The following is a 15,128-nucleotide window of genomic DNA, read 5'->3' on the forward strand; positions in this document are numbered from 1 at the left end:
TGCTGAACTGAAAAGTCTCAAGGGATCAGTGTTATTTCACTTAGACCAAGCCATTATGTTCACTCACCTGGTGGCTAGAAATGTACCTTTAATTCTAGAGACACATGGGACATGGAGAGCTTGAACAGAGCAGCTAACTCACAAGGATCCCCAAAGACCAATTAGTTCTGTGCTGCAACTTTAGCCCAGTAAAATAAATACTTTCTGGAAAGCGCATAAATACGGAGTTTAAGCAGCAATGATAGACAGCGCTTAGCCTTATCCAGAAGCTGTAGATGGTAACTGGCTGAAATGTCTGCAAAAGTTTCCCTTCCCAGCCTTCCTATGAGGAAGAGCACTGGAGATGCTCGGACTTGCACCTGTCATTGAGATGCATGAACGAAGCACCTTCCTTGTGGCATTTTTCTGCTTTCCCTGATTTTCCAGTGTCTCGGAAATCCCAATGGCTGGAATTTGGGATATTGCGATTATTTTGACAATGTCCTAATGAGGGATTGATTGATGATGAACTGAGGGAAGGTCTTGAGGAAGAACAAGAAAACCCACCCCTCACGGGAGAGGTCGGGAAGAGCTGCAGGCCTCGCTCTGGGGCAAATGGTCTGTGGATATTCCCAAGCACCTGACATTGTTTTCATGTCTTTTCTTTAAATGAAGGATATATTACAAATTTGCATTCCAAGCTATAATATAGTCAAGTTAATATTGAAAAGATTTTCGATTCCTTTCAGATTTACCATCTCAGCTTTCCCCATTCTGCCTGTTTCCTGCACCCTGTGCCATTTCAGAAAGCGAGGAGCACAGCATGCTTTTCTGTGCCTGATACCCACTCTCGGGGCAGCAGGGAGGGAAGCCATCCCAGCCGCATCACTTTAACAACAAAGCAAGTTGTCCTAGGGCTATGCAGGGTCTAACAAGCTTCTTTTCCTTCTATAAAGAGCAACCATTAGTGAACTACTTCTCTATCTGACCTAAAACAGAAAATGTCCTGTGGTTTGGACTCATCTGCAGGAAGAAACTCGATATTTAGGCTCTTTTGTTTTGTTCTGTTTGATTTTAGAATGGGGGGAGGGATTCACAGGGCCTGTGGCATAGACTCCATAGACTGTGCGATGCTTCTCATCATCAGTTCTTCCTTGTGATGCTAAAGCCACGACCAGCCCGACCACATCAGATCGCGCTGAGGCAGCAGTGGCTTCCGACTTAAAATCACTCTTCTCCACAAAAGGAAACCACAGCTACATTAATCAGGACACATGATTGTCTCCACAGCAAAGGGCCAGCACTCCCAGTCCAACCCCCCTAACACACACTTCTGTCATCTCTTCTGACCTGCCACTGCCTCCGGAGCTCTTTTCGAAGCAGGAGCCTATTCCTTATTCTGTGGTTCTGCTGCAGCACCGCCATGTCTGGCTTGGCAATTATGACCACTCTGAAAAAACGGGAGCCTTTGAGCCATCTGTCCCTGGAGGATGTTGGGCCATCTTCACTGCAAGTTCACGTGACATTCTGGTGCATCTGTGTCCAATCCAGGGAGGAGAGAATGCCCAGAAACCCCTCAGGGAAGACGAGCCATTTCCAAGCCAACACAGTTGTTTGTCCACTCACTTACTCATTCTCACAACACACTTGTATGGAATGCCCTTGATACAGAGCGTGGGAACCCTGGCTGAGCCGTTGACCTCACACTTTACCAGCCTGCCACGGGCCAGGAGGAAGGTACTGCCTCAGTGACTCAAGTTGGGGAGAAGAGTCCAAAGAGGAAACCCACAGGATCTGCAACGAACACAGCAGGAGAGGGCACCATGAAAGTAGACCGAGGGCGTCTTAGCAATTCCCTGCTGCTTCTCAAGCCAGAGTTGGTTGAAGATTTTCTGACAAGGCTTGGGACTGACTTATTTTGGCTTATGCATCTTAACCTCAGATTAGTTTTCTGGGGTGTTTTGCCTTGTTTTACGCGGGACAATGTTGTCTTCTGGCTCTGTGATTGAGGTCCCAGTCCCCTGCTGAGTGAGGCTCAGTGAGCAGACTCGTCCTTGTGGCATTATCATTTTGGACAAGACATTTGCTTTCAGCATCATTTGACATTGATGATTCCTGAGGATTTGGGGGTCATTTGTGAACAAAGCCAGGTATTTTCTAACGTAATGGTGTAACTAGAGGCATGAAAAAAAGATAAAAGATAGATTAGCTGAAGACCATGAGGATATTGTATGGGTGAAGGGGAAGGAAGTCATTGTCTCCTTGTTACTCTGGTCTTTATGAGTCGTGGCCCTCAGTGATCAGTGAACTGATTTTTTTATTTATCCCAATTAGTGACCTGAGAATATATGACTTTACCTCAGCTAGCCACTGTTGACAACACAACAGAAATTAGGCTCCTTCGGGTACTTTTATTCTTAAAAATATTCACCCACAGAAATGTAAAGTTTTTGAAGGTAAGATAATGTTTGTGTCTATGTGCCTGGACTGCTTTCCCTCCTGAGAATCATGAAAATGTCCTTTTTTACTCCATCTGAAGTGTTTGCCTTCAAGTTAGAGGCTGGTTCACTGAGCAATTCCTCCATCTCCCTCAGCCAGTATATTGGGGTGTGGTATTCTTTTGTACTCCTGAAACTTGACGAGCAAAGTGATTACTCCATTAACAACCTCAGGCGGAGGGCCAACTGCAGATGCCTGTGTGGCATGTGAGCATCTGAGTCCCCAGTGTCTGGTTTTTAGATATGAAAGGAAGTGTGTTCTATCACATTTTGGCTACCATTGTCGTTGTATTGGAAATCATAGAGTTACAAACTTTCTCAGTTATATTAGCTGTATCTTCCCTATTTCATAACTCAGTGATGGCACCACCCTAACACATGAGAGTCCAAAGTAGATTTCATCCTTAAAACATAAAGGAGAGAGAAAGAAACAGAGAGGGAGGGGAGAGAAAGAGAGAGAGCAAGTTGGGGAGAGAGAGAGAGAGAGCTCATACCCAACTAGCTGTGCAGCTCATATTTCTCTAAACAGCTGACCTGATTGGTGGGCTGAATTGTGTCCCCCAAAAGAAGATATAAAACTTCAATCCACAGTGTCTCAGAATGTGACCTTATTTGGAAATAGAATCATTGCAAGTGGAATTAGTTAAGATGAAGTCATGCTGAAGGAAGGTGACCCCAATCCAGTATAAGTGATGCCCTCCTAAGCAGATGGCCAGGTGAAGAGACAGACATGCAGGAATGCCACGTGATGATGAAGGCAGGAATTGGAGTCACGTGGTGGCAAGCTAAGAAAAGCCAGTGATGGCCAGCAAACCAGCTGAAGTGAGACCAAGGCAAGGAAGGATTCCCTAAGGGTTTCAGAAGGACAAGGCCCTGAGAACATCCTACTGTCAGACTTCTAGCCCCCAGAACTCTGAGATGACACATTTCTGTTATTTTAAGTCACCTAGTTTATGCTACCTCATTATAGCGACTCTAGGAAATTAATTCAGAGATCATCACAGCTGACTACTCTGCCAGAAAGATGTCCTGGGATTTTACTGTACCTCTTTCTGTCTCCCACCATGTTCCATGCCCCTCCTTCTTCCCACCTTTCCCACGGACAGACAAAGAGTGAGGAGATCTAGGAACCGATCTACAGTGGAGAAATAAGTCACTGAAACCATGGGGACCCTAACAGCATCCATCCACAAGTGGCCCACACAAGAGAGAAGGCCTTCAGTAGGAGTTGGCAGTTCTCTTTTGCTAACGGAATGAAAGAAGTCTTGAGAAATCCAAGTGAAATCCAGAAAAGCCAGATGGAGTTCCTAGTAGTTGTCAGAGAACTTCAGAAGAGAAAGAGGCAGCCGTGTACTGGTACGCCAGTCGGTTCTGTGGGCTGCTGGTGCCTCGTGATTCCTGAGATCCGTTTAGGTCTGCATTTTCCAATCCACTCCCCAGTCCTGCAGGGAGAGGCTCTGCTGGTCTAGCTTCCTCCAAGCTCCCCCTCCACCCACCGCTATTCCTCATGAAGACTCAAGATCTGGGTGGAGCAGGGTATTTCTACCCCATAAACCGAGATTCAAATGCATTAATGTAAGGACTCCCCAGACAGGATTTCTTCCAATAGGTTGCTTGTGTGAATTTTCTGTCTGATTAACTGAAAACCCAGCCAGGTCTTGAATTGCCTAAGAGTTTCCTACTTACGTCTCTCCGTCGGTGAGAGGGGCCTGAGCTGGCTCTGTATGTTTGGGGCATCTGGTCCTTTAGTTAGAAATGCAAAGGGGACTTCATTCTGATTTGTTGCACTGATGAAGCTCTTATAAACCCTGGCCTGAGATTTACTCTTAGTTTAGGAATTATGGGGGTGGTGGGTGGAAGAAGGGGATGTCATAGATGCTTTCTCTGGCCCCTTGGAATTGTAAAGTAATGTGATGTTCACAAAGCAGCGTGCAAATTAAAAACTCAGCCTGCACTAGCTTCTTAGGATGTTAGCTGTGTGGTGCCACTTTCACTATTCAATATAGCACGAGCACGGTCAATATAGAGTAAAAAGAGTTTAAAATTCATGAAAGTCAGAGTCAGAATTGGTTTTAAACATCTGCACCCATCGGTCACTTCAGCTGTGCTGTTGGACACCGCAGTCATAGGCTCAGAAAGCAGCAACTTCATTTTATAAAATCAATGCCAGTGAAACAGGAAGGCGGCACTGCTCGCCAGCCTCATTCTCAGAAATGATGACCTCCTTCAGTTTCACGAGCTCTGATTCCTCCATCCACCGCAGGTTTGGTGGAGAGGAAAGAACTCCTAATGCAAGCACAACCTTATTGGAGAGTTCTCTGTGGCTCTAAGCCCCTAAGCCACGGGGACCAGGCAATTCTGTTTCTTCATTCCTGCAAGAGTCCACCTTTTCTTTGCACTTGAGTCTTTCATTCTGTTAAGAATATTCTCCAGTCTGTGTGTCCTTATCTTTTTCTCTAGTTTCTTAGCCCCACCCCACTCCCCTTCCTTATCATTCTGTAATTAATGTTAAAAATCACAAGTACCATTTGGAAAGAGTATCCTATGTGTCAGGCTCTGTGCCAGGTATATAGATATTTAATGTAGTGGCTAAAACAGCCTGCAGGGTAGGGGTTGGTACCCACCTTTGACTGATGGGGAAAGTGACGTTTGAATGGGGTTTATGCGAGGCCCCATAGCTCAGGATTCAAACCCAGGCTCTCTTGCTTTAAAGTCCACCTGGGCTTTTTAATACTACACCAAAGCCTCTTGTTATCTCATGTGTCCTTGAATCCCCCCCAGAGAAGCTGGAAAAATAAAAAAGCCAGGACAACACACAAGTGAAAAGTGATGACCTGCTGTCTGTTGTTGATCAGATACCATCTATGCTGATTATGTGACGTGGTGTCCATGCATAATCCACTTTTATTTTTCAGGTCTTAGTTACAGTCCTATATGGGAAATGTTCGCATGTCAGCATTTGAAGGATGTGTGGGTGCTCACTGCCTGGACTGTGATAGTGAGGACTGGGGGAGCCTACCCAGTGCAATGACATCTTGGCAGGGGTAAATGACTGATGTCATTTATTATCAATTTGAACCTGAGGTCACTCGGGCAGTGTACCCGGAATTTTCATCTCTGTTATGCCTTTGTGATACAAAATCATATGAGTGAATAAGATTGGATGACTGCTTGAAAGTTATATGAAACTGTGTAATTCAGAGGTGAGAGTAGCTTGCAGAAATTAAGTTCCCTACTTCATGTTTATACCTCACGTGATTGTTCATTTCAAGCGTACAGTCTCTTTCCCAGAGTAATAATGAAAACATTGAAGAAACCATAGATCCAATTACCCATATTGATCCCAGAAGTATAAAGAAAATGTTCCTATTCTTATGTCTTCTTTTTATATTTGGTGTAGCTTGATATAAAGTAGGAAATCTGTATCATTTTACTGTGCCCTCAAAGTAGGGATTTTTGTTTTGTTTTAATGCAAGCTGGGTTTGGAAGGAGATTTGAAATGTGTGTTTGGCTGGTATATGATGTAGACAGGCACTAGAGAATCTGACATTTGTTGATATTCAAATTCTAAGTCCTGTGTGCATGTTGTTTCGTTGTGTTGTTATCTGTTTGTCTGTCTGTTTTTTAATAGACCAGGCATTTGGAAAGACCTGAAGACTATGGGCTCTGTGTCTCTCTCTATATTCTTCATCACACTGCTTGTTCTGGGTAGACAGGTAAGAAGTCTGCACATATATATATATACCTTCTCTAAAGTGCTGTATTAATAGTGCTGTGCTGTGCATTGTAGTTAACCTTCTTGGAAACAAATGTCTAAGGATCAGAATCATATTATCTCTGAAGACAAACCTAGTTAGTACAAGGTGTGGATGCTTATAGACAAAAGGGGAAATAGCTTTCTTTTTTTCCACAAAAGGCGAATTTCATGAATGGGTGAAATTTTAATCAGTTAATTTCCTGTTAAATCTCAAAATAAATGTTGTAGGTTTTATAAGCCTGCAAAAGTGTTCCTTCAATAACTGACACTATTTGAAAAAAAAAAAAAACATATCACCTTGACTGGGGCTTTCATTTGTGTTTCAGAATATGTGACACGCTTCTTTGAACCGGGTCTGAATACCTTTGCTGCCATTTGCAGTCATTCCTAGAAATATGATCCCCTGTTAAAAGCTTTATTTTGCATTGCGAATGAAACTGTTCTTCCTTCTTTGGTCCCCCAACCCTTCTGGTCTCTTAGTAGAGGCTGTGGGTGCAGGATTTTTAAAGACAATTATTCTTCCTCTGCTTCCAATAAAGACAGTTGCCCAAAGACCACAAAACTCATCTGAAGCCAGGCACCTCTGCCTCGTCCAAAGTCTGTTTTAAGTTCTGCAAAGGGTGGCATGAAACAAACAAACAGCAGTGATTTATGTATTTGGAAAGAACCCATGAAGAAGCAATGCCAATTAAATTAAATCTGTCTGGTGTCTAAGAGGTACACTATGTACTTATGAGTTTGGTCTGGCTTCCAGTTGACTTCTAGTTCTCCCCACCAGAAAGCTGTTAGGAATTGCATAGTCAGTTGGACCGAGTCTGGATCTGGCTGTCAGGCCAGCAGTCTGGGACAACTGTCCTCCTCTAGCTTCCCAAGCAATGTGAGCTGCCTCCTCCCTAGGAGCCCATGATGCAGCCCTCATCCATCTCCCTAGCACCGAGCTGTCCTGTCCTGATGCAAAGCTGTTTGAGGTCCCTTCTTCCCACCCCACCACCTTGTGTTTTCTCTGTTCTGCATTCTTTGGCTTGCAGTTTTGACAACCTGTACCATGTGCAGTTCTTTTTCCCTGGTTTCTCCTGCGACCCATTTTTCTTTTCTCGTGACTGGCCATCGTTCTGCTCTCGCTCATATGGCAGGCATGCTCTCCCTTGAGTACCCTATAATTTAAACGTGAGAGAATTGCACTTCCTTGCATAGGGGTATCACCTAGACGATCATTTCTCAGGAAACAATGCAGCCATCCCCTCTGTGGGGTCACCTGTTTCTCCATTTCATGCTGGGGATGCTTTTTCCTGCTAGAATCATCACTCAGATTCCTTCACAGCAGCAAATTTTAAGAACCTAGTATCCAATTAAATTCTCCCAACTTTGTTACTGGTCATTGAGATGATCCACATTCAGTACCACTACATAATTATGGTTTCCAATGGCTGACAGTTGATCCCTTACCCTCTAATTAAACTAAATCATCGAAAGTGTTCAGTGTTATGATTGAGCACTAATTTTACACAATTGGCTTGATACCAGTCTTATAGAGAGTCTTTCCATTTTTGTCTTTAATGTAGCAAAAAGTAATATTTACATCTAGAGGCCTAGAAAAATTATTACTTCCTCTAAAGGATTTATCATTCTTCATAACCATTCTTTAACACCAGCTAGAAATGACCGAATCTATATAAGACACTGTGGGAAATACCAAGGTGAGCCAGCAGGCTGACCTGCAATCCAAAATCATTGACTGAATGATTTACTAAGGCCCCAGGTCTTCTGGGTAAGAACTTTGAAGTCTGTGACACAGTGCTTTAGTACTCCCCCAAAAGGAGGGGAGGTATATCACAAAACACCCTATACTGGAAATAAGATTTTTCAAGTGCTATAAGTAAAGCATTTGTGGCCTCAGTTATTATATTTCCTGATTGGTTTATTAAATGATAGTACATGCATTTTGCAACCTATTTTGATTGTTATTCGTCCTGCTCCATGACCATCTTTTTTGAAATGATGGAGATATGTTTGGTTTCCGAGCAAATCAGTATACTAAATATTGCTTTAGGTATCTAAGTAGCCTCGATAAAAACATAACACGTCTCTTGTGCAACAGGTACAGTGCTACTTGCTGTACTAAAGTCTAGTTTATGATAGATGTGTTAGCCAACTCAGGGGTCTCTTTCGAAAAAGAAAGAAGCTTGGTGTCTCACCAGAGCTTAAACAGCAGCACATTGAGGTGGGATCCATGTATCCTATAAAACCAGGGGACAGTCTACATGACCTCAAAATGAAGCTATTGTTTTGTAGGAGAGCTTAGAACCTAAGAATGTACAGGGTCACCAATTGCCCTGTACTCCAGCCCAGTGACTAGTTCTTCTGTCCATGTAGAAAGATGTGAAGCCCTCCAGTTCCTCAAGCTGTTTTCAGAACCAGAAAAAGCCCAGAACTGCCCTCGAGGCTGTGCTAGATGTGAGCCCCAGCAGGGAGGGTCATGGGGTCCCAGGCATGTCCTGGAGGATTCACCCGGGCTCTTCCTGCTGTCTCATTCATTGTTGATAAAGCCAATGAAAAGCAAATTCTGTGTCTCTTCATGGGATCTGGGCCCCTGAAAACCTGTAGAGTAGCCCCAGGCAGAATCCAAGAGATGGGTGGCAATCCAAGGAATGGGAGGCTCTCAAAGCTGAGGAAGCCTGTGTGTCTCTCCCTGTTCCTCTCCTGCACACAGAATCCTCTGTCTCCTCTGCAGCACAGCCTTCCCCGAGTCACCCAGGCAGGGGCTTCATTCTGGCCTCTGCTAGACGCCTGTGCATGGCCTCCCGCCGTGTCTCTGAGTCAAATCCCCGTCTCCTTTCTCTTGTAAGGACACCGGTCTTCAGGTTTAGGGCCGACCCTAGGTCCAGGATGAGATTATCTTGAGATCTTTAACTGAATCATATCCACAAAGACATTATTTCCAAATCAGGTCACATTTACAAATAACAAGGGTTAGGACTTGAAACTATCTTTTGGAGGATTATTATTCAGTGTATTCCATTTGATTGGGGATTTTTAAAGTATTTTTTGAGGGGGCCCTTCATACAAGTTGCTAATGTGCCAGCTACTTACACAGAAGGCAGAGGATTCGAAGCAGATTGCATTGTTTGGGAAGGTGAAAGATGATTGATAGATGGATAGACAAATAGAAAGGTAGGTAGATAAATAGATAGATAGATAGATAGATAGATACATACATACATACATACATACATATATACATAGACAGATAGATAGATTTGGCAAAATGTCATTTCAGTTCAGTGCAGCTGATTCCAAAATACTGTGATTATTTTTTAGTAGGAGACTTACAAAATGCTTACCTGTTATGCAATAACAATTGGTCTGAAAACCTGAGCAACATCCTAGCATGGCGTACGGAAACCTGTCATGCTCACTTGGGTTGGACTTGCTGCCTTAACTGCTCCCTTGGGGGAGGTTTCATCTCATGCTTCACTTTTGTCTAATTTTAAGTGTGCACCTGTGTCTTTTCCATGCCCCCACTACTGGTTGCATCTATCATTTTAGTTTGAAGCCAGACACACCACTGATTTATTTTTTTTTTAAATCCATTCTTCAAGTAGGAAGACTTTTCTAGTCACTGTACAGCATAATTTCTATCAGTCCATGGTGTGGAAAATCTGGCATGAATGTGAAACTTTAAATACAAACAAACTTTTATTTTGGGGGTTTTGTTTTTGTTTTTTGAGACAGAGTCTAGTTCTGTTTCCCAGACTGGAGTGCAGTGGCTCAATCTCAGCTCACTGCAATCTCCACCTCCTGGGTTCAAGTGATTCTCCTGTCTCAGCCTCCCAAGTAACTGGGATTACAGGCATATACAACCAGGCCTGGCTAATTTTTGTATTTTTAGTAGAGACCGGATTTTGCCAGGCTGGTCTCAAACTCCTGACCTCAAGTGACCCACCCACCTTGGCCTCCCAAAGTGCTGGGATTACAGGCATGAGCCACCATCCTGGCTAAATATAAACAAACTTTTAAAATATATTTTTTGCAGTTTTTGAAAATGCCTTATTACATGAGATAAACGTAAGCACCACACCAGAGGAGGAGGAGTTTTCCTAATGTATGACAGATAATTTGAATCAAACCTAACTAATGAATAATCATTTTTCTTTCAAATTTCAAAATGTGGATTTTAAACTTTTTAAATTCTCATTTGTGCATGAGAGGCCATCTGTGTGCATGTGTGTGTGTGTTTTGTTTTACTTTGTACTTGTCATTGGTAGAATTAATCAACTCAACAAAGCAAACCAAAAACTTGCAGTTAGCTCTTCTTTGCATTTATTTGTCAATAGGTGACTATCTGTGTGAAATACACACTCTCCACTAAGCCTTTCTATTACAGGAGGATCCATTCAAGTCTATTTCATTATATTAAATTATTTACATCATAGGAGGCACAAAATGTTGCCAAGACCCAAAAGTCCCTTGGTCAGTAATTGGGCCTCTCCATTCCTACAATGTTAATAATAACTACTTTTAAAATATGTTATATTTTAATACATTATAAAGCATGAACACAGGTTTTTACTAGCAGGCACTATCTTAATATCAAAATGAACTTTTCTCTAAATGTAATGAATGGCATTCTGTCAGAACAACACAATCCCAAGTGGAAAAAAATCCATATTTTGCAATGATTACATAGTTATACAATTTGTGTTAGGGAAAAACTAATTTACAAATGCTAAAGGCAAACTGCCATAAACGAACAATACAGTTTTTATTCAAATCGTCAAAAAATGCACTCTCTCTACTGAGGTATTCTTCATTTTTCATTTATTCATCATTTATATTCTACAATGCCTCTTTTCAAAAAATAATTTGAGCCATCTTTTAGTAACATAACGTTGCAGGAAGCTTTAATGGCACTTTGAATTGAAGCCTCCATATAGCTGATTTCCCTGTTTCTGAGGCCGGTTCTTGTTTTTTGCAAATCCGTGTCCGAGGTTGACTGAAGGACATTTCAGGGACACAGAGGGCTTTGTAGGGAGGGTGGTAGTTCTGTTTGGGGGTTCTTTTTTCGGTTTCATTTTGTTCTTTTTGTTTTCTCTTTAAAACCTCCACTCTCTGGCAGGACAAGATGCCTATTGGTTCTTTACCTCTGTGTCCTCTTGTAACAGAATGAATATTACTGTAGGTTAGACTTCTTATGGAAGAACAAGTTCAAAAAAGAGCGGGAGGAGATAGAGACCATGGAGAACCTGAACCGTGTGCTGCTGGAGAACGTGCTTCCCGCACACGTCGCTGAGCACTTCCTGGCCAGGAGCCTGAAGAATGAGGTCAGACCAGGCGGGGCTGGGGGCTGGGGGATGGGGCTGGGTGACGTGATGACCTGGGTGAGGGCTGAAAGCTTCTTCAGTGACATAAGGGCTGCAGCACTTCGCACATCTGAGCGTTCAAAATGGCCAAGATTGGCTTGAATTGTTCAGTTTTCAAGAAGATATTGATTGGTGGTAGAGATATCAGTTGAGAATAGTGGGTTAGAATGACCTCTAAAAGTCTGAGTTTGGAGGTGGATTCATTATTCGAGAAGATTTTTTTCCCCAATCATGTAAAGTTCTGAATGTCCATTATGAGGCACTAGGGACCCAAATATGCCTCCAAAGTAGCTACTGCTCTCTCCCCAGTGTGGGAGGAGGCCTGCCTTACCAGCACGCAATGGAGGCTCAAACCAAGAGGCAACGTTAAACCATACCTCCCACATGCCCACTGTTTCCCCGCACTCAGCTTCCCTGAGAGCCTTCCAAGGCTCTTAGAATTTCAAAGATATCAGATACACAGTGAGTGTGACAGCGTTTAGCAGTTACCTACACAAGAGCAGACCAAAGACTTGAGTCCATCCATTCGAATGGATGGAAATAGGAATTTCATGGAGGGTTTATCCGAATGGATTAGCTAGAGTTGAAAAGACTACAATGTCAGTTAAATGTTGAAATGGCTTTTGAAGAGAGATGTTGTGAGATGTCTTTAATATTGCTGAAGTGCAAGAGAAAGCAGATGTGTCTACATTTGGACTTAACGTAAGAAACATGTATCTGAACGTCTTCAATACACAAAGCCCTGTGCTTGGTTCTGTGGCGTTTCTCAGATGTCTGAGATGTGTAAACCAAGAAGTGTCTGAGACGGGTCTCAATCAAGTTAGAGGTTTATTTTCCAAGGATGAGGATGGTACCCAGGAAAAAGAAACACAAGTTACACAAGGATTCGTGGCCTGTGCTTTTCCCAAAGAGAGTTTTGAGGACTTCAATACTGAAAGGAGAAAGAGTGCACAGTAGGGGAAGGAGGAAAAGGAATAAAAAGAGAAGTGGGGTAGACAGGAGGTGGTTACATTCTTGTGAGACTTGATTAGTGCTCCTTGAAACCGCATTTTACATGTGAAAAGAGAGGAGTCAGGAAAAGTCCATTATGCCTTCCTCTGCTTGGGCCGAGGGATGATTTCTGGTCTGGTCTTTGTCCAGTACCTGTGAAGATCCGCTATTAATGTGCATTGCCAGGATAAGAGTCAACAGAACTCTGATTTCTGGTTAGTTTTTTGGGGGGAGTGTCTATTCTGAAAGATTTCAGGGCCCACAAGGAATTTTTTCCTGAGCAGTTGTGAGGGAGGCCACCTAGGGTGCTCCGTGGCCCTTCTACGTTGCCGCCATCCACGTGGGAACAAAAAGCAGGCAGTTTCTTGCATGGCTCAGTTCCCAAGCTTAATTTTTAGTGAGTTTGGGGTTCTGAGATTTTTTTTTCAGAGGTGTAACCCCTGTTCTTAGGACATTTTCACTGAGGCTTGGGAGTGTGTATGTGAAAGAGGCGGGGGTCACCTGTAGATGGATGCACTCCTTAACGGATAAGCTCAACCCGGATGATCCGAGAACACAAAGGAACCTGCAGTGAGGAGCCTTGGAACAGTATTTTTCTGTAGCAGATTTGAAGTTGGCGTTAAGAATAAGGCGCCAGGTGGCAGATGAGCTGCTAGACATCACCACTCTCATCTTCCTGGAAACGTTCAGGGCACAGTGGGCCTTCCAGGGCTACACAGCAAGTCTCATGGCCTGCGGGCTTTCCTGTTTCTTCTCCTGGTGTTGACTACATTTGGTGGGTTCTTCAGCACCCGATTTTCCTATTGATCACAGGTAATAAAATCACAGTGTCCATTAAGGGGCCCTCTGTTTCCATGAACAAGAGTCTCCATCCCGTTTTTAAATTCAACAAGGTCCCCATGTTTCCCCTGCCCTATAGCCAGGCTGGTGGTGGCCCAGGACACAGAGATGAGTGGGATTAGAGGTGGCCTCATCCTCCCTGGGTGCCTCCTGGGGATAGGATCCTGTTATCTCCAAGGACACTGGGGTGTAAATATGGTAATCCAGAAAGGCTGCCACCATGAGGAAGTGGCTTCTGAATCTGGAAAGAAAGTGCTAGAAACTAGCTGAGAGAAGGGGGCCAGGGGGAGAGAGGAATGGGGAGAGAACATTTCAGGCTCCAAGGGGCTACTTTTCCATTGGCACCAGGAAAGTGCCTAATTCAAGACCTGGGAAGAGCCCACTGCTGCAGGCAGAAAGAGAGCAAAGGGAGATGAACAAGGGAGCTGAGGCCAGGCGTGGTGGCTCACGCCTGTAATCCCATACTTTGGGAGGCCAAGGCGGGTGGATCACCTGAGGTCTGGAGTTCAAGACCAGCCTGGCCAACATGGAGAAACCCCGTCTCTACTAAAACTAAAAATTAAATAAATAAATAAATAAATAATTTTAAAAAAATTAGCTGGCCGTGGTGGCGGGTGCCTGTAGTCCCAGCTACTCTGGAGGCTGAGGCAGGAGAATTGCTTGAACCTGGAGGCAGAGGTTGCAGCAAGCCGAGTTCACACCATTGGACTCCAGCCTCAGCGACAAGAGTGAAACTCCGTCTCAAAATAAATAAATAAATATAAAAATTTTAAAAAGAATCTGGGAGCTGATAGGAGGGTCCCTTCCTGGACATGGGCTCAGAGGAAAGCTCTGGAGCTCGAGAAGCTCTGTGAAGGTCAGTGGGGAGCACAGAAGGTGCCCTGGCCCCAGGGTTCAGCCTCACAGCCCTGCAGAGCCCTCTCTTGTGGTCCTGACAGCCTTCCTGGGCCAGACCTCCAGAAGCAGCAGGTTCTCTCTGCTCTTTCCTGTTTGCTTGGCTTATTCTAAGCAAACATCAGAATACAGTTTCCCGCCTTGGAAATAATAAGGAAAGGCAAGATGGGAAAGAAGAATAAAACCTAGGGCTACACAGTGCGGCCTCAAATCTTACTTCCAACATTGTCTGTTCCTGTGAACGTGAGCTAGTTACTTCCCTGTCCGAACCTCGCCGTCCTCATCCATAAAAGAGGAAGCATGGTGCCTTGCCTTCTAGTTGCAGAAGGGAGGCTGAGGGACGTCCGCATGGTGCCTTCGCACTGCAGTCCCCCAGGTGAGACGGGCATTTCACAGAGGCGTGCACGGGGCCCACGTCCACACAGGTGGGATGCGTGTGAGAGGGAAGACAGCGGCAAAGTGCGGGTGTCGGCAGCTCACAGTGACTCCTCCACTTCCCCTGTGGCCCTGCTGTGTACCAGGGACCTTCATGCCACTGCACAGCCCTCTGGTGCTCCTGAGGGTAACGTGACATTTTCCTCCAAGTCTCCTACGGAGTGCTGCTGTTGGGTTAAAGACACACAGCATCAGCCAGGCGCGGTGGCTCATGCCTGTAATCTCAGCACGTTGGGAGGCCAAGGTGGGCGGATCATGAGGTCAGGAGTTCGAGACTAGCCAACATAGTGAAACACCATTTCTACTAAAAATACAAAAACAAATTAGCCGGGTATGGTGGTATGTACCTGTAATCCCAGCTAGTAGGGAGGCTGA

At 44.2% G+C, this 15,128-nt stretch overlaps 1 protein-coding gene across 2 annotated transcripts in view; it reads left to right on the forward strand.

The window, feature by feature from the left end:
* The window catches only part of ADCY2 (adenylate cyclase 2), a 426,625-nt gene that overhangs the window by 375,933 nt on the left and 35,564 nt on the right, over window positions 1–15,128 (forward strand). Inside the window, exons 19-20 of one of the 2 annotated variants that reach the window (XR_012413577.1) lie at window positions 6,109–6,193; window positions 11,414–11,555. Coding sequence is in view for 1 of the 2 variants with exons in the window: in XM_005556577.5 (XP_005556634.2) it covers window positions 6,109–6,193; window positions 11,397–11,555 (244 nt within the window). In the remaining variant the exon portion in view is untranslated. Of the gene's footprint in view, window positions 1–6,108; window positions 6,194–11,396; window positions 11,556–15,128 lie in introns of both variants that reach the window. The other variant, XM_005556577.5, reaches the window with a different exon arrangement.

Source organism: Macaca fascicularis, chromosome 6 (genome assembly GCF_037993035.2).
Source record: "Macaca fascicularis isolate 582-1 chromosome 6, T2T-MFA8v1.1".
Taxonomy (NCBI): Eukaryota; Metazoa; Chordata; class Mammalia; order Primates; family Cercopithecidae; genus Macaca; species Macaca fascicularis.